Below are 25,275 nucleotides of genomic sequence, written 5' to 3' on the forward strand. Positions count from 1 at the left end.
GGTCCTTGGCCCCCTATTGTTTGGCATCTACTTCTCAGAAGTACAGGCCAACATGGGAGGACTTTGGCTGACAAAGTTTGCAGACGACTGCAAACTCGGGGCCATAGTGGAAAGTGCATCGGACATGGATATCCTTCAGAAGGGACTCACGGAAACAGATAGCTGGTGCCAGAGCCATGGCCTGAAGTTAAACGCCAAAACTGTATAGTCATACCCTTTGGGAAAAACAAGGTAACCCCAAGCTACCATATAGGTGGCAATCCACTAAGCACAGAAGAGGTTATCAGGGACTTGGGGACCCAGGTTGACAGTGGCCTTTCTTTTGACACTCACGTTGCTAAAGTGGTTAGAAAGACCTTCTACATTGCCCACCTGATCATGAAGGGATTCACATCCAGATCTAGTGAGGTCATTGTTCCCTGTACTCTTCACTTATCAGACCAATGATCGAGTACAATGCCCCATTCGGGATGTATCTCGCCTGACATCTGCAGCAATTGGAGAGACCCCAAAAGTTTCTCACCAAAAGGATAAAGGGACTCCAAAATCTGTCATATGCTGCCAGATTGAAGAAACTCCAGCTCTATTCAGTCGCATACCGTCTGCTCAGATGTGACATGTGCCTGACATACAAGGCCATGTCCAACCCAGAATTAATGGACATGCTTCACCTCAAAAAATCCAAATCCACCAAAACCACTAGAGCAAGTGACTTAAACCTTAGCACGGATATAAATAGGACGTGCTGGAGGGATAGATTTATCACTCAGAGACTCCCTATGCTGTGGAATAGAGTCCCGGTCCATGTGAGGCAGAGCACCTCGCTGGCTCTGTTCAAGAGAAATCTTGACCTGTGGATGGGAGATCATAGGTTTACCCCGGGAATCATCTCTGTGTCACTGCTGGACAGAGGCACAACAAACTAATGGGTACAGTATTTTTTCATATAAGGGGTGGCGTAAGCCACAAAAATTCGGGCTAGGCTTATAAATGCCTTGGGGCAGATAGCCTAGTATAAACCTATGAACCTATGAACCTATGATGTGGTATCTATAAGGGGATAATCCACCATAGGGAACAAATATACAAAACCAAACCAGATCTCTAGAAAAAGAGTAAGTAAGATAGATAAAATATGATTAAGCATTAACATTAGCAGGGCAGAGCTTCTTTATTTAATGATTTTTTCTACCTCATGCCTGCTAATCATTTACCCCTTGCAGTAACTATGCCTGTTTGTGCTTTATCAGAAAGGTGAGAGCTCAGCCATCATCAATGCAACTATAAGAGGTTTTTTTTTTCTGTTTTTTGTTTTTTGGCCCTATGTCTTCCCCTAGTAGCTCATGTGTACACTTGCAGACAGAAGGTTCTGCTGTACCTTCCTTTGTGAGCATGCATATTCTTGTACGAGTCCCACAAAGGTTACTTTGTGAATAAGATGTGGAAGTACCAGGTGCTTGTCCTTGGCTCATGTACTGCATCCTGTGTACCACTTTCTCCAGTAGCTGCCAGTATTGCAAGGGACTATACTTGCCTTCCAGCATGGGCAAGCTGGCATAAGATATTCACTGACAGCCTCCTTTGCTGGTGCCTTCTTTCCTTGGTCACTAGTCTAGCCCTGATCATGTGAGTCACAGTCAGGGCTTCACTCTTGTGCAGCTTAGAGCTGGCAATGGCAGAGCTTCCTTTTGACCAAATTAGAGAAGATGTTGTGAAAATATATTCAGAACCAGGTTATCTTAAATAGCAAGATGTTGCCTGTATTGGATGTGGTATTCCATTTTAGCTACATAAATATTTGCAGCGATATTTTAACAAATTATTGCCAGTATGTGCATGGTACTGCTTTATAGCTGCATGCATGTGTAATGTATAAGCAGTACTTTATTGCTGTCTACCAAAAATGATTTCTGTCATGGGTTTTTAGCATGTCTGTCACATATACCTAAGACTGATTAGTAATGAGTATCTAAGAAAGTCTGAAGTTACTCTGAAGACATAAACATAAATTTCGTTTTTAAATTGTATCAGGTTTCAATTTACTTCTCATGGCCTGTGTTACAGAAACTGCTTGCAGCTGTGAAAGGAATTAAAAAAAATTCAGAAGGCAGCAGTTTGTGCAGTCTTGATCATTTTGCCTTGGTCGAGCTTTTGACACGTTCTAAAAGTAAACATATTAGTTTCATAGGAGAGTACTTGGTATTTAGTCTGTAGACTATTACAGGTGTAGCCAATAAACCATATTCAGAAGTTCCCCCATCGTCATGGAGGGCAACACAAGGTAGACCTAGGGAGGACTTGAGGCTACCCATTTTGGTTATCTTGATTTACTTTGAAAGTGTTAAGGGGGCTACTCTGTTTGGCAGGTAGTGTAAGTTTGTTCCACAGATGCAGGATTTTCTTTTTCTTAGCTGTTTTTCCCTTATCTGTTTAATATTTGCTTAAAGTTTTTTTTCTTGGTCATTTTTGCCCCATACTTGCTGACTATTAGGGCTTCCCTACTAAACTTGAACCCATTCATTCCTCTTTATTTGGGATGCTCAACACTAGAGGCAAGAGCTGCTCAGAAGGCAGTCATTCAGGAAGTTGTGAGGGTGTTTTATGCTGACTCCAGTATCCTGGCAGTTGAGGTTGTTTGTAATGGTCAGACATAACCCATTCCCTGGGCAGGGGGTCATGCTATCTATGACACCACGGAAGCCCACCATACCATCCCCATACAGATACACACGTGCTACTAAAGTTAACAATAAGCAGTGGCTTGATGAGCCTAACACCCATTCCCTGCCCATGCTTTTGCATCACAGACCCACCTCTGAGGTATGCTTGCAATGTGTAGACAGAGTCACCCCTCTCACCACAGACACAAACACGCACACACACACACACACACACACACACACACACACACACACACACACACACACACACACACACACAAACACACACACTCACACAAATGGCATGCCCATCCTCCCCTGCCTGGTCCATCAAGCTCTGAAGCCACTACTGAAACTCAAGTTGCCTGGGCTGAAGTCAGGGCTTTAACTTTGTATGCCCTCAGAGCTTTGATAGGGAACTAGGACCATTTACTGTAGGACTTACAGCTGTTGCCCCATATCACACACTTAACTTGCTACCTTGATAAAAAGAGCATTAATTTTTATAGCCGGACATGATCATAATGTAATGCTTTAAAAATCAGTTGAGTATGTACAGCTATTTTAATAAATATTTTCATTTTAGCACATCGAAGACCTTCATTTACCTTTGAGTGTCTGCGAAGACAGGGCAGCCACGATGATATCCCACTATCTCCAAATCTTCATTGTCATCAACATCATCATACCGCTATACCTCTTCATTTAATGCAACAACAGGTAAATAAAGTCATTCAAATTAATCTTCATCTAGTTATCAGTTGTAATAGCAGCACTTTTGATTTTATTAAAGATTACATAGACTAATCAGCAGAATAACTATATTGTTATTTACAGATCCCTATCAGAAGTTTGAGTTTTCAGAAACTCAAAATTCATATGTGCGAGACCATATGAATGATTTTCCAAAAGGTTGAAATTCAGAAAACAACAAAAATCTACCATTTTTCTACGTTTTTGGGGGCAAGCCCCGCTGCAACCGCACACCCACTGCACAGTATATATACCAACTTCAAGACTGCACTACAGTGAGGAAAAGGGTAAATTCCCCGATCCTTACTGTACTGTGATCTCCATTCAAAAGCTTTGAGTTTTTAGAAAATCATTCTTATGGTCTCACTAATATGAATTTTGAGTTTCTGAAAGCTTGAGCTTCTGGTAGGTACCCATTATTTACATACTTTGATGCCTAATCCAGAACTGTGAAGAAAATCTTGTTGTATTATTGATACAGTTCAGTGATAAGGTTCTTGGGTACTCAGTTGGGTAATGGTCTGTGAGGATCTTAAGAAGCCTAACCTTGCATTCCATGATAGTTTTTAGCCCTTATATTTTGTGTATGAATAACCCAGTGGTGGGCAGAACAAGGATATTTTGGGGAATTTACTTGTTGCACTTATCCTTGAGGGACATGGGTGCTAAACAGGGGGGTGAATTTACAGTCTTCCATCCATCCATCCATCCATCCATTGAAATTATGTTCGAATAGAGCAAGAGAAGTACTTTAATTTATGAAGAGTAGAAGATAGTGCCATAGAAGAGGTATTCTTTGTGATACATACCTATCCCTCAAGCATATTCTGTTTATGTTGCAAAACAGATTTACATCCCTTGAACAGGTCATGCTGTCATTGGACTTAAAAATATGTAATAGGTCTGACACGATAGGCTCTGTTGAGGCTCTGCTTGCAAGGCAGAGGTTGTCCCATTGTATGATATGATACTAAGAAGAGATGGTCTGTATAGTTTTTCTGATGTATGCCCTTGTTGATTTTTTTTTTGTGTGTGTGTAGTGACAAAGTATTGTGGTCACTCCAGTTGTGAAGGATGTTTGGACAGGTAGGTACTGAATGGGGCATTATATTAGGTGATAATCCTGATGAGAGCCAAGAATTGTGGAATGATTATATCCCTGGACCTGGATGACATACCTTTAGCTATATGATGTGCAAGAACAACTTATTGTCAACATAGGTTCCCAGATCCCTGATTACAGGATCAGATGTGTTGTTAATGTGATAGTTACTTGGAAAGTCATGCTTGCCAGATAATACGATTATACATTTCTTGGTGTTTAGTTTTAGCCCATGATTTTGACACCAGCTATTTGTTTGGGAATAGCCCTCTTAAAAGATTTTGGTGTTTCCTGGGGAGTTTATCATGGCACCAAGTTTACAGCCATCTGCAGACTTGGTCAGCCATAAGCCCTTAACATTTGCTTTCTTCTCTGAGAAGTAAATGCCAAAGAGGAGTGTCCCAAGGACTGAGCCGTGGGGTACACCACTAGTGGCAGATCTTTTCGAGAAGGTGGAGCCACCCACCTTAATTTCCTAGGTTCTCTTTATGAGCCAATTTGCTATCCATTCAGTTACATGGGGATTTACATTTAGATCGGATAGTTTTATCTTCAGTGCTTGTCTGTGAGATGGTGTGAATGTCTATGTGTGATCTATATATGCAGTGTGTACTGATTTATCTTCATCTTTTTCTTCAGTAACTTTCTCAAAGAAGTTGACCAGGTTAAATAGGCAGGATCTGCCTTTGACAAATCCAAACTGGCTTGGGTCAAGAATTTGTAGGTTACCAATGTCCTTGTTTATTAATTCTGTAAATACCCTTTCCATAGTCTTACAGATGAGACTGATCAGGCATATGCGTGTATAATTACCTGGGGCCATTGGGTCCATTGATGCCCCACCTTTGTGCAGGCTTGCTGGAGGAATCACCACTTAACTGGATTTGGTGCCCAACTACCTGAAGCTTCCTGAGTTAAAAATCATTTCAGGACTAACAAAAAAGTGTGAAGGTAGAGCCATTACTTTCTTTAGTTTTAGTTATTACAGCTGTTGGACCCTTATCTGAGGGTTCACAAAGTAAGCTGTTATAAATAGCTGTTCAATTATTATACTCAGTCTTTTCCCAGATTAGCTATGATAACAGCTGTTGGAGCCTTTCCTTTGTATTAGGTGAAACAACAGTAGTTGGACCTTTGTGTTGGATCTTTTAGCCAGTGTGCCTTATTCTCTGAGTGTTGTAAAAATAGCTGCTGGAACTCGTAGCAAGTGGATTATCTCATTTTCTAAAGAAACGTGTTTAGTTTTTAAAAAGCAGACTCATTCACTCTCTTAGTCCTTAGGAATTCAGCTTTATTGATGAGATAAGCACTTTCATTGTTAGACTTCTTCAGAGCTAATCTTTCAGTTTCCTTCCTGCTACTTTTATAATCCAGGTACTGAGTGAGAGTGTTTGGGAAAATTAGAACAAGCCAGTGAGGGAGCAAGAGTGTGGCCAGTCATGACCATGGTATGTCATTCAGTTGGTGAAAGGTACAATTAAGTCTAATTAGCTTAAGAAATTATCATTGGTCAAGCCTATAGTTCTACACTGGTCATGTTTCCTGTTCTGGCAATAACACATGTTACAGTTTCAGGCATCTCTTTACAGTTTTAAGTGTGAATTTACTAGTATTTTTATCATTGGCTCTTACTGCTTATTTACCAATATCATATGTCAGTTTATTTCTGTTATAACCCATATTGTTCAAGTAGTATGATGATTGCATGAATGTAAATGCTTATCCAAAGGGAAAGGCTGTTGCTGCCCTCCTCCATTCATCTGGCATAAGGCGTGTTTGGTGGCTGCTATTGAATAACCCCTGTAGGTAGCTCGATATGTTATCTCTCTCCACATAATTAGTGTTCTTAGCCTTGGATAATACCTTGAAGACTTTACTTGTGAGATTTGTGTGAGGGGGGAGTAAATAGAGGTATGAGATCTGGGAATATACATGAGGAGGGGGTTAACATTGAACTAAATTTGCCCACTAGTTGATTGGCTATGTCCTGGGAGTCGGAGTATGTGATATTGTTTAATATTAGGTCTGTTGAGTGTTGGGCATTGTTTCTGAGATTTCTAACATGGTTAAAGAAAGCGTTGTAGTTATCCTTCACCTTGGTAACTATTTTTACCTCATATCTGGCTTTAGTTAATTTAATCAGTGTCCAGAGCTTCTTGTTAGTTTAGCGAGAGTGTTATTGGCATTTTGAGAGTTAAATTTATTTTTACATGTGAGTTTTTTGTTTCTTTTTTAATAGAACCTGTTTATATCGAAGTTTCACCACAAGAGTATATTTTTAAATGTAGAATTTTGTTTGCTTCCGAGGAGTATAACTGCATCTGTACAGTTATTTGGATATGCATAAAATTTGTCATAGAGGCTTCTACATAAGCAGCAGGGTCATCAAGATGGAAGGAGCTTTTAAATTTAGCCAGGTCATGACTAAGGTTTAGTAGATTAGTATGGGTGAAATCTCTGAATACTGAGGTATTGGAAGGTGCTTCCATATTCAGTCTTAAGGTGAATGTGACTAATTTTGGTCCAGTTTGACCAGGGAGGAATTTACATTTTGTGTGGAACAAAGTTGTCCCATATTGGTAAGGACCATGTCCAAGATGTTATTGTCCCTGTTTGGAGTGTGGACTAACTGGTCCAGAGAGTTTGCATTGATGAAGTCAGAAATTTCTGGGTGTGAATGTTTGTAGATGTACGGGCTTCTCAGTTAATGGAGAGGATATTGAAGTCTCCTAAAACAATAATGTTTGGCTTATTGCATAGAGACTCCATATTGGTTAATTATGAGATATGGGCTGAGGGGAATGACAAGAGGTTTTGTTAATAGTTGGATTTGGAGGAGTTCCAAGTCATTTTCTTATCTAACGATTGTGGAGGGGATTTTTTTTTACTAATATGGAGACACCACTGCCTTTACTGCCTTCATCTAATTTGGTGGGGCTGAGGATATGGTAGGCCTGAACATGTGGTAGGCATTGAAGCCCTTCACTAATGGGGTGTTCTCATTTGTCTTGAACCAGGTATCTGTGTCGATGCATATATCAATATTTTTCTGAGTAAGGAGTGCATGTATTGAGTGGAAGTTTTTGTTAAGGCTCCTAGCATTGAACAGCAATACCTTTATGGTGCTGTTAAGGAGTATAATGTTTTTAAAGAGTGGGTAGCATAGGGTTTATCTGTAGCTGGTTTTCAAAACTAGCTATGGATAAACATGTATTATCCCACTCAGACATGGTGTACTGCAGCAATAATGTCTTTCTTTTTTTAAATAATTTCATTTAGTGGCAAATTGTTTACCTTAGGCCGAAAGTGTTTTTCAAATTGTGGGCCCCCCACCCCCACACACTTTATTTTTGGGGACCACAAATGAATGCACATGCTCTTGTAGATACACTTTCCTGGTTTAAGACCATTTGAACTGTTGACACTGTAATTCACCAATGTCCACACTTGTCAGTTATAGTCATCTGACATTTATATACATCAAAGTACAACAGCTCAAAATCAGGAACACATATTAAATATTGTTATTACATACTTAGTTGATGGAATTGCAGTTTTTACATTGGTGTGTATTTTTGTTTTTTTTCCCCTCCTTTTTGCATGCTCCCCAGCTGACCATCAGCTAGCTGGTTGTACCATTTATGTGTAACTGTCTCCAGTAATATCCAGTGGCTCTGGGACTGCACCAATGGTGGGTTGGAGATTGGAAGTGGAGTATATCAGCCTACAGCATCAGAAATGCTGGCTTTACACTCCTGGGAGGATTTTTTGTATGCCTTAACTTGGCCAAACTATTGATGTCATGCATGCATTATATGCTAGCACCACACCCTAGATGCCATAGTTTTATTGTCAGTCTGTATTTATGTCACATCCCCATCACTGTGAATTTGACTGTTTATCAGGGAGAGATATTCCTCCCTTCCTCCTAGAGTGGGCAAGCTGGCAAGGCCATCTTTCCCATCACTGTTTCTCTCCTGTCACAGCCCCTCTAGCACTCAAGACATTAGTTGATCTTGGGTCATCTGGGTTGTAGTAAAGGTTCCATCCCTCTATTATACAGAAGAAGATGTGTCATGCATCTTCTGAAGGATACGAAGTCTGAAACTCAAACATTTGTCCTCACTGATTTGCAAGAAAACCCCAAATTTTATGATGAACAAACCAAAATATGAGGTAACACCAGCGGTATTATGTCAATTCAGGGACAGTTTCAGCTTGATTTCAAACAGTACACAAAGAGTAAATAGTCCATCTTATGTTGTGCAAATGTACTCTAGTGCTATAAAGCCAAATTGTAAGCTGAGCAAACAGCAAGAAGAGGGTTCGTTGCTTTCATCTGTGGCTAGCACCCCCCCACATAGACACACACACACACACACACACACACACACACACACACATTTAGTGACTGCAATTCTCAATTAATGACAGAAAAACACAAATTTTATGAGCACAGACCAAAAATGTTAGGCAAAGACAGGGACATTTAGCAAAATGAGGGACAGTTTCAACCTTGCTATATAAAAAGTAGCCAGAGATTAAATATTCCAGTTTATTTTATATAAATGCACAGTGCACACTATTCCTTAATGTCAGACTTTATATATATATATATATATATATATATATATATATATATTGCCAAATGAAAAGGGGAAGTTACTTTCCTCCACAGCACAGTTACTCCTCCATTTGTTTGCCTGCCAGTATAATTATAAAAAAGAAAAAACTTACCTCAGATTACTGCATCTGCAAAACTGGAAAACTACAACTGTCTGTAGTACACTATTTACTGTTCTCATTACCTTCTTAACGAATCTTGGGAAGATGACAAATAGAAAGGTTTAGATAGGGTTGCTGCGTGTATTTATTCTTTTAAGTAAAGGAATATGTATTTACGTCAATAAATAAATAAGGCACCTGAGCTAAGGACCATCACAAGGCTTTACATGCGTAAATGACATAAGCTATGAGTATAAAAGGTAAATATTGTACTGGTGTCTTTCATTTGACCCCTTTTTTTCTAATTAAAAACACTACTTAGTAATCACTTGTTATGTTCAATACATAAGCTAACTAATAAACAAAATTAAAACTTTTCCTTCTCTTAAGGTCACTGCTCTTCCGAAGCTTGCAGCAAAAAAGAGAAAAAGAATAAAGAGCAGAGTCCAACAGGCCTAATAAACTAAAATGATAAAACATTTTGAAAAGAAATTATTTTTTTGATTGGCCATGACTCCCATGGAGCTGCAGGCCTTGGGCAATCACCTGAATTGCCCTTATTGTAATATGCCACTGATGTTATTGTATTTTGGCACTTCATTTCTGTTTCATTTGTAGTGTATTTTGTGATGTGAACGTATGTGATTCTGTTTTAAAACTTTAAATGTCAGCAGTTTATCAAATTGTTTAGTTATTACTACCAAGAGTTTAGAAGCACTTTCTTTGTGAAAAGATTGTTTCTTTTTTTTTACTTTATTCAGCTATATGACTTCTGGAAAATCTGATATTTTAAGCAATATCTAGGGGTAGCAGCAATTCATGATTGTAAGTATCACTTTTAGGGGGTAATATTAGAACACCGAACTTTCAAAATTTTGAGTTTCTAATATCGACCTGTTTTCAGCGAACACTAAAAATATCGAAGAAACAGAAAACCAAATTTTTTCCTAGGGAAAGAATTTGGTTGTTCATTTTTGTTGCTTCAGTATTTTCAGCACTGTGTTGGAAAGTTACAGGTCGGGTTAAAGTAAGTGTGTAATTGTGTGGATATGAGGGTTAGGGCGGGTTAGGTGAGTTAGGGTTAGGGCGTGGGTTAGGTATGTGTACGATTGTGTGGACGTGAGGGTTAGGGCAGGTTAGGTGAGTTAGGTTTAGACAGTGGATGAGGTGAGTGTGCAATAGTGACGGACCTTAGGGTTAGGGTTTCGGTTAAGGTAAGTGGATAGTTAGTGGTGATGTGTATAGTTTACTGTAGGGTTAAATGTAAGATTTTAGGTGTATGTGTGTGGATTGCTGTTTGTTTGATGTGCTTCTGTTGTGTGTATGTGTTTTGGAACAGCAATTTTTTTCCCTAGGAAAAAATTTGTTGTTCTGTATATTCGCTGTTTTAAATTTTCGATTAATAGGGTTCGATATTAGAACACTAGAAATTTTGAAAGTTCGGTGTTCTAATATACACCCACTTTTAGGAATCTGGGATAAAAACTAGGCAAGCAATTATGGGGAACACATATACCTACTCATATACAACTGTAAATAGACACACCCAAAAGTTTTTGCCACCCTTTACAAGCACATAATGATGTTCATCTCCCAAATTAAGCAGGACTGTACATAATGGCCCTAGTGTAAATTTGTGTTTACCTATCCAGTCATCAGGAGTAACCTTAAAGGTACTAAAAGTAGTATTTTGTTTGACCAATAGTGATAACTTATCCCACAGTCCAGGAGAAAGTTAAGTTAGGAACCTATCCCTCCAGTGAGTTTTATTTGTTGGTGTAGATTTAGATCACTAGTGCAGTTGTTTGTTGAGCTACTGAGTTTGCAAAGAAACAAGTGAAACTAGGATTGGGTCATTTGTGCTTGAAAAGTAAGACACAAGTTACCTTGCAGCAGCTGGTGGGCTACTGAGTGTAAGGAGAGTTGTGCTAATTGGTCTTAATAGTTGAAGGATTTTTGGCTTTAATTTTATTGGTTAAAAATCTTTGGGGCATTTCCAGTTGAGTAATATACTTGGATTTGTACATACCAAGGGGGCATACATTTGTACATATGAAAGGGACATTGCATTCACTAATGGGTCTGATAAAGGAAAAGTACAGTGGCAGGATGACTTCTCTGATCCTGAAGTTATTTCCTTCCAAACTAACTGAGCCACATAGAAAGATTTCTTAACTATGGTGGAAACATCATAATTGAATGAGGGTTGACTGCATCAATACCCAGATCTCTTACGACCATACATGCCTGAAGAGGACTACCGCAGCTTGTTTGCTAAAAATTCCTATGCTGCACTTATTTTGCATTAAGTTTGAGACCATTTCTGATATATCAAGTATGTGCATGAATATTAGCCTTTTGCTGGAGCTGTTTAGTATCAGTGGATGAGCAGATGCAAGTGCCCAGCTTGCAGGCGCCAACAAAATTGGTCAACCAAACTAATGGGTTGTTAGCTTGGATGTCTGCAAAATAAATACCAAACAGCAGAGAGTCCTCTGCTGATTCATGTGATATCTCAGTAGTTGCAATTTTATGTTTAAAGAGGGCATCAGCAGCTTTCTCAACTTGAGATCTATTGGATAACCAGTTTGCAGTCCATCAGATAAGAGTTTGCCTAATTTTTGTCTAATTTTGTCTAATTTTTCAGTAATACCAGTGTGGGGGATAGTGTCAAAGCAACATGTGAGATTGACCACAGTCAACAACCTCTGTAACCTTTCCAAGGATGCTTAATAGGTTCAGAAGGCATGACGTGCCCTTCATAAAACCAATTTAAGCAGTGTCTAGAGCAGTTGAGTTGCCTTTGTCTGCACAAGTGAGGTCTGCTATGATGCATTTTTTTGGCTTTGCATATAAGGCTAATGAGGCTGACAGGTCTTTATTTACCCAATTGTGTTGAGAGTTCACCCGTTTTATGGGAGTCACAGTTCTGTCCTCTAGACATCAAGCATAATCACTGTAAAAAGGCTGAGGTTAAACAGTATAATAGAGGCTCGGATAGTGCATATTGGGACTGATGAGAATGCTGCCTGGTATGTTGTCTTGTCCTATCAAAAAATACTTTTTATCCTTTGACAGGGATTATAAGACTTGCTCTAAGGTGATTTCAAGAAAAATAATCGTTCAGCGTTAATCTGGATGACAATATAGGTATGTAGAGTAAAGTTAACAAAAAGTATCTACTAATATGTTGGCTTTATCCTTGAGATTGGAATATGCAATATTATTATGGGTGAGCTCAGTGCATTGTTGGACATTATTCCTTTATTCCCTGAAATAACTGAATAATAATTTGTAGTTTCCTTTGGTATTAGTGGTGACTTTAATCTTGTACTCCACTTTACATTTTCTAGGAATGCTCTTAGATTCCTTGCTGACATGTTTTAGTATGGTTCTGAGATAGGGGGATGGAGATTTATTTTTCTTTTGTTTATTATGCAGTTTACCAATATGGGAGTTTCACCAGAGAGGTTTATTCATGGGGTTATCATTATGCTTAGGGCAGACAGGTGCTGATTTTCTATGCAACTGTTTAAATGCTGGCATAAGACGGAGGTGAATGTGAGAGCCCAGTCAGCTAGGTCCATTTGTGGAAGAATGCTGTAAATTTTAGGTAGGTCTTATACAAGCTGAAGTCGATTTGCCCTGGAAAAAATAAAGATGGTTTCATTTGCTGGTTGGGTGGTGTCACTGGACCTGACAGAAAAGATGACTGATTTGTAGTTAGATTTAGCCAAGGATATGGACATGTGGTGTGTGGTACAGAAGGCGACTAGGTTAATGAGGAGCAGGTCAAGGATATTCGTGCATCATGTGGATAGTTTTACAATTTGCTCCACTGCTTTGGTATTAACAAAGTCTAGGCATCGCTGAGCATATCCATTTTTAGAGGTGTAAACTGACAGTTAATTGTTGGGTTATTGAAGTCCACTAGTGAAAAGGTATAAAATTTACTCTGATATTTAACCCATCAGTGGTAAGGTAATTTCCAGCTTCTTTGGGGAGCAGTCATGGTGATCTGTAGCTAGCAGTGAAGTAGTATCTTGATTTGTTAAGGGTAAAAGTGTCTGGAGCATGTCTCCTTGGGCCTCCAATGAAAATGGGATCTGTTCCATTCAGACTTTCCCAGTAAACAAATATTAAATAAATAAAAATAAATAAAATAATTTGGATCACCAGGAGCTTTAAGTTAGGGTCAAGGATAATCTGATGAGAGGTACTGGTGTTTTAAACAAATACAGCTATTACCCTACAGTTCCCTGAGGGCTTAAATACATGCTGGGCATTTACCTACAGCTATGTCATCTGTAATTTTAAGTGAAACGATTTGCTTTCATTTTGAAACATTAAAATCTTATACTTCCACCATTTTAATGTAGGTTGTCTTGTCACAGTGGTACAGACAATAGCACTGCTGCCTCATACCAAAGAGTTCCTTAGTTTGATTCTCAGCTGTGGTGCCATCTGTCTGAATGTACTCTTTGTGTCATTGTTGGTTTTCTTTGGCTTCTAGGATTCTTCCCACTTGCCAAAGACATATTAATTGGTGATCTTCCAAAGTATCAGTATGTATGCATGTAGTGTGTCTGAATGTGCTTGTGTGTTCTGTGGTGCAACAGTGCTATGTCCAAAGCAAGCTTCGGAATCCAAAAGGTTGTGGCATCCTTGTGATTCAGTGAAGGGTAAATGATGAAGTAGGTTATTAGAAAAAAGATGGCTGAATGTCAAGTGAAAGTGTAGATAATTAGCTAATCAAAGAAGGGGAAGAAGTTTAAAAGGTGTTTGCTCTGGTGAGCATGAGTGAGCAGTGTGAAACCAGTAGCATCCCCTGAAGATAGGGAATATGTGATTTTCCATGTTGTCATGCTGCTTATTTGTGCATGTTTATTCATGTTTAGGATTTGTTTTTACTTTCTGCAGTATTGACCTGGGTTGGTATGTACAGTGACTGCACCTCATAGTGATGAGCCAGAGGGTACCATGTTAAACATCAGGCAAGGGGCTGATATGCCCAGTGTTAGCAATGTAGAAAGCTGGCTTACATCGTCTGGGCCTGCCTGCTTCTTCTAATCAAGTGTAGCTGTGATAGCTTTGGCACATGCCTCTAGAATGTCATTTTTTGGCTTTCAACATTGATTTCTGCATTTTTGAATATGGTGGAAGATGAGTAACCCTGTGACTCACAAAGCATCCACTACCCACAAAACCCCCTTCCCTATTTATTGGGATTGGAGTAGAACAAGATAAACACAGCCCTGTATCTACAGTGATTGCTGCTGAATCTAACCTTAGACCCACAGAATTACATTTCTTTTGTCCTGCCCCACACCACCAAATAAAGGCTTCATCATTGGCAGTGGTTGATTCCAGCTTCATGCTACTGCTGTTCTTGTGTTTATGCCATCAGTGATTTCACTTATGTTGCTAGAATGTGAGTCTATTCATTACATGGTGGTGAATAACTAAAAGGCCATGAGAGAGCATTGTAATGCAGGCAGTGCATTCTTGTATGTGCTTGGTGCTAAGCCCATTTCTGGAACTTCTAGATCACATCAGCTGTATTGTGTACCTTCTACCCAGTCATACATTGTATAGATCTCAGCTTACCCCTTCTACTTTTGTTTCTTGCAAGTAATATAGGGCTTCAAGAAAGACATCAAACATTTCCCTGCTTCCATTTTTCATTTATCTGTTGTTGTCTGCTGATCATCAAAACCCCTCCCAGCTAATTAGTCCATTTGCTTCCTCTTCACAGAGGCAGAAGCTAGCCAAGGGATACAGTCATATAGTCAACCATCAAGGGTTTTGTTTGCAAGACCTAACTACTGACCTTTTGGTGGCTAACCTGGCACAAAAGGGCCCTACAATTCTTCCCTTATAACAGGCAGACATGTTTGGAGAAATTGTCTTCCTTTCTTGAGAGTGGTGTAAAGGACATCAGCAAAGAACTTTCTAGACATAATCTTCTAAAGTATGTTTTCCTATAGTATGGTGTGCTTTTGTTGTGGCTGCAATAAGTAGAGATACTTTTCCTGTTTGTCGCCACCAGGCAGCCTAGATAAGGCTATTTACTTTCCATGGTTAGCTGTGACAAAGGTTAAAATGCTTTCAGTGAATGAGATCCTGTTTGGTGATCCTACACAGGAGACAAGAAATTTGCTCACAGCTCATTGGATACACCTATTTTCTTGCACTCACTGACATCTTGTCTTAAGAATAATTACTAAGATACTGTTATAGGCTTAGGAAGTACCAGCCTCCCTCTCTTTCAGTATCCTTTGTTTTCCTACCAGATCTGCAGTGAGATTTCTGGCCTTTTCCCATACCCCTTTGTCAGTTTTAGCTTGTCTTTACTTCCCACATTGTTCACTGGGGAGTTGGTTCTCCACATTTCAGTGGGCTGAAGAATCATTATACATTACCAGCTGGTTCTGCATTTAATCTTAAATTATCACATTTTGGAACTGATCACCATCCCTCCTTTCCATTCTGCTCTGTAAAAGTAGGGTTTACTAGAGAAGGTGTTTCTCAGTCTGAGTTGTCTTATCCAAAGTTTACCCCAAGGAAACCATGGAATGGGAGTGAGGGTTATTTTTACTTTCATCTTTCTCCAGAAATTATGTGGATATTATACCATTGTGGACCTCATTGTTTTCAACCACTACATCAAAACTGTGAACCTTTGTATTGTCACCATTTAGGTTATGCAAAGGATCATGATCAGGTCTCCATCTGTAACCAACTTGTTACGTATTCAAGAAATGGATGTCATAAAATTCACCTTGAGATATGAGTCTTGACATCCATTTTGACAACACATGACTTTTTATGATCAGAGAAATCTAATCATAGTTTTTTATAGTACATGGAGCTTTAACTGCTGTGGTGTACTTCTAGTGTCAGAGAAAAAAAGGCATATAACAGTGCAAAGTGTTTGACAGCTTTGAAAGGTTTAACACAGTGCTGCTGTACAGACAATGGCCAGAAGTGAAGTGTATGATCAGCCAACAGTTTTAAAATCCATTAGACACTTCACTGTGCTGCATTTATGCTTTTTGTGATAGTGTGCATGTTTATTACAGCTTTTAAAGCTGTCAAAACAATTCAGGCACTTATCATAACAGGTAACAGTTCATAGCGCATTTTAAAATAAGTAGTAGGAGGGAAAATAAGGATAGTGGGGTCAACTTATAAACATTTTTGGGTGTTTGTGATGGCAGTGGTTTGCTGGGAAAACATAAGACAAAGAAGAGGTGTAAAACAGGGTTGTCCATTGAGCATGCGAGTGTGTGTGATGGTAACGAATACAGTTATACAGATATGCTGATCAGAGTTAGAAGATGGAAGATGGATGATTAAGGAAAGAATAACGGTACCATTAATGTTAACTTATGTAGATGTGATATTAATAGCCAAGAACAAACATTGAATGAAAAAGATAATTTTCAGAACAGAACAAATTCTGAGTACAGTAGGATGACAGTTAAATAATTCAAAAAGTAAGGGTTTTGGAGAAGTGGTAAGGATGGCAGGAATTTATTTTACATGAAATGAGATTGATGTTCCAGGGGATGGGTTTCGGAAGAAACAAGCAATAATAGAACAATGGAAAGAAGTTCCAAAAGAAATATGAAAGTTGGTAGATTGCTGGAGGGTGTTTCAGTTATGTCTAAGAAAAGGGTATTTATGTTCAACACATACATTTTAGGAAAGGTACCATATGTTGGCAGTATGTATATGTTTCCAGCTTGTATGGAAAGTGAATTGATGAACTTTATTTTTTTTGGGGGGGCAAGGTTGAATTGAATCAAAAGAGGGATTGTTCAAAATGTGAAATACAGGGGGGCTTGAATTGATTAAATCCAGTTGTTTTCTTAGTGTCAATAAATCTGTTTGAGTGTTAAAAAAGTGTCTGAAAAAAGACTACTGAGAAATTTGATTTGAAAAAATATAAAGATATGTGGATACTTATGGGAAAGAGAAACAAAAGTTTGAAAGAGAAAGAATAAGAATGAAAAATAAAGAGAGGGAAAATTGATATAAATGAAGTAGAAATGGAAAAGAAAGAATGGTATGAAAAATAGTGAAAGCCCTGCTGTGTTGATCTTTGGGGAAAATACGGGTGGATATAAATATAAGAAAGCAGCAAGAAAAAGGCAGGGAATGCTTGAGTCTTTTGATGAAGCTTATGATTTACTGTGATGTTTGTTACTTGACAAATTTCAGTAAAAATAACATGAAATATAAAATGATAGAAGAAAAAATGTGTAATAGCAGTAGGGTTGAAGAGACATTCAGACATTGTTTTCTGATGTGTAAAAAAAAAAAAAAATAAGGTTTTTGCAAATTATTCAAAGATTTTTATGACTTGAAAGTATTTAAAAACATTGATATGGACCTGGAACTGCATGGCAAATATAAGGCTGGGAGTAGACAAGAAACTGAAAAACTGGATAAAATCGTATTTGTTGTTATCTGGTGTTTATGGAAAAGCAGGTGTGAAAAGTTCTTTAACAAAAGAAACTATATTGAGGAAGTAATATGTAATATAAAAAAGTTATAGTGGAAGGTGTGGGATGTGAAAAGATTGTAGGTCATATTTGGAAAAGTGAGTATATGTTAAGTGCCTTTTAAAACATATAAAATACAGTATAAAGTGTAAATGTAAAACTGTAAATACAATAAAGCAACCATTACTCTTGTTTCAGTATATGCCATGGGATCTTTTATATTCACCTGAGCTACCCCCAACTCAATCAGATGGGACCTTGGTTTAATGTATCATCTAAAGGATGGCACAGACAGGATTGCCTCACCCCCTTTATACTGCACTGCAGTGTTACTGCAAATTAGTCAAAGTACCTAGTGTGGGTATAAAACCCACAACCTTCTGATCTTCCAGCACCTAAGGCAAGTGTGCCATCTGTTGAGATGCTGACTCTGTCCAGTAGATAAGAAACTCCACATCATCGTTTTGAGTATGGTTCTGTATTTTTTATGTTCTTGCTTTGGATTATATCCTAAAACTGGAGCCACTGCTGTTAAGGTTTGATAGTCAGACATCATTTAGACATCTGAACAAAAAAGGAAAAGCGGTCTGGGTTGGGGAGTGAAACATTCTTCTTTAGGCCTTTCTAGAGATGGTTCACTTCCCAAGAGAGTTACATGTCCCTATTGAACACCTTTACCCTGTACCAAACATCTTTTGGATCTCATGTGCATAAGATGTTCATGCTTTGGGGCCAGCCAGACGTTTATCTGTTGATTGTAAGTGAAACAATGTTCTTCTAAGGTTTTCCTTCCTCTAGCAAAGCAGAGGATGCTGGGCTGTGGACATATTCCATATGCCATTGGAGAGAATGTTCAGTTCCTTCCATTTGCATTAAATCATTGATTTCTGGTGAAACTTTGGTTTGCTATGCCAGAATTCAGCTTGATAGCACTTCTTAGCTCTATTTTCTGTGACTGTTCTTAATCTAATCATAGAAAAGTAGACAGAGCAGTGTTACTTTAGGATGCAGACAGTATTTACCTCAGAGTTCCATTCTTGGTGTGATGATGATTCTTTGACTACTTTGTTCCAGCATAAATTTTTGGAGCCATTGATACTGCCAGAAATATTTCTGCTAGAGCTATGTATATGGCCAAACTAGAAAAAAATTAAGAAAAAGTCATCATATAGGCTGCTGAGTCTCTCCCTCCCCCTTCCACAGGTAACAAAGTTTAAATCACACTGTCATATTTCAGACATCTTTTTGATTTGTGTCTTCATTAATCTGTTGTTATTGTTCAAGTGCTGACTCTGTGTTAGACTTTCATGGTTTGATGGATAGGATCTTAACTAATTGGTTAAGCAGGTCCTGACAGTGAGTCTTCACCACAAGCTTCCTGTGAAAACCTCTTCCTCACCCTTAGACCTGAATTTTGTTGTTGACATATTTTTCCATCTGGCAATAGAGCTGATGATAGTTTCTGTCTAAAACATGTGCATCTGAAGGCCACTTTTTCTCATGGCTGTCACTTCATATCCTGCAGTTCAGATTTCTGAGACCTTATTTACAAGAAACCCTGTTGATCTTGAACAAAGATCTGGTTTCTCTCAAGAAGAATAAACTTTAGGCTGAATATCTTTTTACAATGCCATTCACTCAGTAAGTTCAAACTCCTTTCTTCTTCCCTGAGTGTCTGAACAAGAAAGTGTGCATTCTCCCTACTGTGCATGTTCACCTCCAGTTGATATTGTACCTAAGAAAGTTAATGGGCTGAAGAATACAGATCGGTTTTTGTTTCCTTTTCTTTGGCAAAGGATGAGTATTCAACATTTAGAACACTGTTGAAGTAGCCTAAGCTATACGGGTTATGTTTGCCTAGGATAAGACCACTGGCCAGCATTCAAAACTTATTGCACCTTCAGTACACCCAAACTACCATTGGCTCAAGCAAACCCATGTAGAAGGCAGATTGGGTGCCAAAAATCTTGAAAGGTTTCTTGTTGACAAAGTGCTTTGCCTCTGTAGGCTTTGTGGAAATGACAGTTGTTTTAGCAATTTTTTCAAGGCTGAGCAGATAAGTCTCCTTCTAAGGGAAAACTTTCTTTGAAGCATTTGTTATGAAAAAAAATGTGTTTTTTTTTTTTTGAGTTTGATAATTTTATGCTAAGCAATGCTTTTTGTAAAACTGTGTCACTCTGGGTTTTTTTAACTAATGTAATGCTTGTGTAGAAACAAAATGAGCAAAAATCTGTTATTTATTGACATATTCTGCCTTTTTTTGTTTAGAGTAAATGTGTAGGGCAGGGTTTACTGCTTTTTGAGACTGTCGTGAAAAATTTTACCTCGGAACCTCCCTGTCAGAGAATTTGCTAATTCACTCAGGATCTACTATCTGCTACTGAGTTTTTTTTTTCCAGCTGGAGCGTAGAGCAGTTGTTGGTCTGTGCAGTTCTTGCTTACCTCCATCCACAAGTAGAAGAAGAAGAAGAAAGTTGTTAGGGGGTCTTTGAGTGTCTGTCCAGCTCCATCACTGCCTCAGCCACTAGTGAGCGACTCTCCTATGGCCAGAGCTGGTTCCTCAGGCCATCCATCTTTTGTTGCAGATCCTTTTGGTGTAGCTGTTTGGGAAACCACTAAGCAATGGAGGATTAACATGTGCTTTGCGGCCGTAGCTTTGCCCTTGCTGGCCAAGTGAGAATCACTTTTGTCAGGCTCAGGAGAAACAGCAGTTGAAGGTATACTGTTTAGTTGGAGTAAGATGCCTGATTCCTGGACTAGTGCACCTGTCATTGGTTAGTTGCTTGCTTTCCAGAGATTCTCCTAGGAAGAAAAAGCAGAAACTTAAAATGTCTGTTCTCCAATATCTTTAACTATGGACAGAGAAGGTTTTACAGGCTTATTCTCTGCTTTTAATGCATTAAATCCTGATTTCTCACTTCCTGCTAATAGAAAAAGATTTCTCTCACATTCTAACAATGATTTCCAGTTAGATGAGTAGGGTTGGGAAGTGTGATTTTTCCATTAATTCTCTAAGTGCTGTTATGATTCTGAAGAAAACGTATGTGAAGGTAGACACTCAAGCTACTAATAAAATACCGATGCTGCAGAGGGTAGCAGCCATGAACGTTAAAAGTTAAAAAAACAAAAGGTTTAATGCACACAAAGTAAAATGTCCAGTTGCCAGAGCTTAAAACACTTATAAATAGGTAAGAGGTAGGTAAAAGATAAGCGCTTTCATCTCAAATCCTTTCGGGACTTCCTTAGATAACCAGTTCATCTGTTTTTAGAATTTAAATAGCCCGCAATCATACTTATGTGACACATTGCTAGAAAAAATGGTTTTAAAGTCACAACACTCCCCATTGCACTTGATAAAAACATATTATGTTAGCTGTCTAATTCTCTTTATCTTAACAAGGATTTTAATGTGAAAATCCTGACGATAGAAGGACTCTCATTAAGTCATGACCAGCTGTCAGCTTTAAAAATGTATTGCCAGTAAAGTTCCCGTTTTTTGATGTGAAGGTGCCGAGGTCCACCTCTTGGGTTTTGGTGCACCTGTTCCATAATGGTAAATTTAAAATTGTGTTCTGGGAATTCCATCATATGCTTAGTGGTCTTGTTTCTTCAAATGTCATACAGTTGTTCACACATTCTCTCTCTCTTTTTCTCTTAATGTCCACTCAGTCTTACAGATACAGAAAGAGCAGCAACATTGACAGATTGTAGCCTACACAATCCCTTTGCTGGAGCTGTAACATTTGCCTTTAACATGGAACACTGTCATTTATACGAAACTCATGCCCCATGTAAATCAATGTATAAAATGAACAGTGTCCACATTTGTTCATCTGCCTAAGAATGGTTGCCCCTTGGTTAATAACCAGAGAGATTACAAAATATTCTTTAAATTATTTTCTTTTCTGTATACTGTATGCGTTATTTCAGGGAACAATTTTAAGTCATCTCCTTCCCTCAACAGTGACCAATTCTTGTTCAAAATCCATCTGGTAACTTTACTGAACAGGTTGAAATTAGTAATAAAGGAGTATGAGTGCAAAACTATGTCCCTTGAATCATTCCTATGGGAAGCAGTATTGTTCTCAGCTTGAGTCATAGTTAAAATGGGTGCATAAAATGTCCTATTCCTTTTTCCAATAACTTCCTATTTTATGTCATTTACCAGATTCCAACACTGTACATTCCTCTAAAAGGTCATGTTAATAAGTGACCATTCCTGTAGCCCTCACAAATTGCCCCTTGACTGCCAACTTTTTTTTGTGTCATGGGGTGGGTGCTGGAGAAATGTAGAACTGTGATTGTATATGTAGGTTTACAATAGATTTTTGCAAAGTAGCATTTATTCCCAATATCTTTTTCAAGAAGCACATCCAAGTAAGAAAAGCTGTGCTGTTATTGATAAAGTTAAAAAATTCCTAGAACATTTCCTTGGAGTCAGTCCAGACTGTGAACAAATCATCAAGATATCTAGTGTAAAATCGGAATAACTGTTTAAAAGGACCATCCAATATAAAGGATTTTTTTCACCATGGCATAACAGTGTTCGCATATATGGATCCACAGTTTGCCCCCATGGCTACACATTTTGTTTGGTAGTAATAACGTCCATCAAATAGAATAAAATTGTTGGTAAGCACAATCTCAAGTAATTCTTCCAAGAGATCTGCACCAATCTTTTTTTCTTCTAAAAATTCTCTAAGCCAGCTTAAACCCACATCATGAGGAATCCCAGTTTATAAGTCTCTCACATCAGTAGTTGCCAACATGTCTTTCTTGTTAAATTCAATTTCATTAATTTTATTTTAAAACTACAATGAGTCATTGAACACTTGTAATTTATTTTTAGAATGTCCCTTAATTTATAATCCAAAAACATAGCGCAGGCTTGCCTGATGGATCCTCTACTGTCCACTGTTGGAAGCATAGCTGGATTGTTGGAGTCCTTATGAATTTTAGGGATACCAAAAAACAAGGTGTAAGAAGTGAAATTATATTTAAATAGTTTAATTCTTCTGTGGAGACTCTTCCTTCTGTAAATAAATTAAGTTGGTTCGTATCGCCATCAACGAGCTTAATACTGATATTGTAGAGGGCATGACCAGCCTGTGCTCCTTCATTGGTTCTCTTTGAAGGGAGGGGCCCAGATCTCCTTTCCCATTGGTTCTGATGTGGACTTGGATGTTCTTATCTCCCCCTCAATTGGTTGGAACCATATTTCTGTTTCAACCTCCCTGAACACCTTAGAGGTGGAAAATCTGAAGGATTAGAGTGGTATTCATGTTCCATGTGGTCGACCATAAGTTGTGTCTGTTATTACATTTAGTGGGGGTGTGTTCATCTAGGGAAGATCCATTCTACCCATCCTGGTGTGGAATAAAGAGGATTTTCCCCATATTTGTGATGGGGGCGGGGGTGGATAAGCTGACCCTTCTTGGTAGGCTATCCAATCTTTTTCTCATTTTTTTACCTTCTGTTTCTTGATCTGTTCAAGTTGATAGTCGATACTAGAAAAAATTCTGGCATGTTCAAATTGGTATCTGGTGTATTCCATATCTCCTATAATGAGTTGTTCAGGGTGGTTAGTTTCAACTGATAATTGTTCTATATACGTCTGGGTATAATTCACTAATAATTCCATATATTCACAACCATGACAGTTGAACATCTCCACCAGGTCATGATGTAAAGGTGAATCTTTTTCCAATCCTGTGGGGGGAACCCCCACATACAGAGTCCTTTCAGAACTTAACTAACTCTTATAGCATGTGTAAAGTAGGCATTCTTTACTTGTAATTTCTTCAGTTTGTACAGTTTATAGTCCAACTCATTTAACTTCCTGAGGATGTCATCAGGTGTGTAGGGTAATTTTTTTTAAATAAGCTTGCCCATTTAGAAATCCATTCAGATAAATTAGGAATGTTCTTACCCAAATTAGTGCTGCCGTTAGACCAGCTCTGTTGTTCCTGTAATGGTAATATATTCCTGTTTTGTGTTAGGCTTTGATTGTCTGTATTTCCTTTGTGGGAAGAAAGCTGATTTCCTGTAATCTGGGGGGATGTGAAGCAGACAAAACTTTGTCAACTTTCTGGGAAAGCTGCTGAATTCTGAATTAGTAATGTTAAGTTTCCATCTGTGGAGTAAATGTCCGTAGTGTCCAAATCAGAGAATAGAGGTTGTGAAGTTGCTAAACCCTCCATAGTTGTGTTTCCAAACAACAAACCCAAGAAAGCATATATGAAGGTAGGCACTCAAACTACTAATAAAACAGCGATTCTGCAGAGAGTAGCAACCAAGAAAGTTAAAAAAAATGTAATCCACACAAAATAAAATAACCAATTGCTAGAGCTTAAAACACTCGTAAATAGGTAAGAGGTAGATAAAAGATAATTGCGTTCATCTCATATCCTTCCAGGACTTCCTCAGATAACCAGTTCATCTGTATTTAGAATTTAAATTGCCCGCAATCATAGTCATGTAACACATAGCTAGAGAAAACTGTTTTAAAGTCACAGCACTCCCCATTGCACTTAATAAAGACACCTTATGGTAGCTCTCTAATTCAGTTTATCTTAGCAAGAATTTTAATTTTAAAATACTAGAGATAGATGCACTATAAGGCCTGGCCAGCTGTCAGCTTTAAAAATTAATTGCCAGTAAAGTTCCCATTTTGCAAGGTGCCGAGGTCCACCTCTTGGGTTTCGGTGCACCTGTTCCATGATGGTAAATTTAAAATTGTATTCTAGGAATTCCATCACATGCTTAGCCAAGGCATCAGTTGTCTTGCTCCTTTGAATGTCATACAGATGTTCATACATTCTCTGTCTTAACATCCACTCAGTCTTACAGATATAAAAACAGCAGCAACCTTGACAGATTGCAGCATAAACAATCCCTTTGCTGCTGAAGTTAAATTTGCCTTTAACATGGCACACTCAGTTCTGTATGCGAAATCCATGTCAAACACATGCCCTGTGTAAATCCATTTACAAAATGAAGTGTTCACATTTGTTCATCTGCCTAAGAATGGTTGCCCATTGGTTAACCAGAGCAGATTCCAAAATATTCTTTAAATTCTTTTCTCTCCTGTATACTATATAAGTTTTTTCAGAGAACACTTGTTATAAGTCATTTTCTTCCCTCAACAGTGACCATTTCTTGTTAAGAATCCATCTGACAACTTTACTGTCCAGGTTGAAATTAGTAATAAAGGAATACAAGTGCAAAACCATGCCCCATTAATCATCCCTATGTGAATTAGTATTGTTCTCAGCTTGGGTCACAGTTAAACTGGGTTCTTAAAATTCCTATTCCTTTTTCCGATAACTTCCTCTTTTATGTCATTTACCAGAGCAATAGGGTAACCCCTTCTTAAGAACATTATTCCAACACTGTACATTCCTCTAAAAAGTCATGCCCATAAGTGACCATTCTTGTAGCCCTCACAAATTGCCCCTTGACTATCTACCTTTTTTGTGTCATAGATTTGGAGCTGGAGAAATGTAGAAGCGTGTTTGAATATGTA

The 25,275-nt window shown here is 38.3% G+C and overlaps 1 protein-coding gene across 1 annotated transcript in view; it reads left to right on the top strand.

Moving 5' to 3' along the window:
* CACNA1D (calcium voltage-gated channel subunit alpha1 D) overlaps positions 1-25,275 on the top strand; it is a 5,051,180-nt gene that overhangs the window by 4,850,669 nt on the left and 175,236 nt on the right. The window contains exon 44 of the mRNA XM_044077483.1: positions 3,247-3,380. Within this exon, the coding sequence (XP_043933418.1) occupies positions 3,247-3,380 (134 nt within the window). The remainder of the gene's footprint in view (positions 1-3,246; positions 3,381-25,275) is intronic.

The sequence above is a fragment of the Protopterus annectens genome, chromosome 7.part0 (genome assembly GCF_019279795.1).
Source record: "Protopterus annectens isolate FY-2018-M chromosome 7.part0, PAN1.0, whole genome shotgun sequence".
NCBI lineage: Eukaryota > Metazoa > Chordata > Ceratodontiformes > Protopteridae > Protopterus > Protopterus annectens.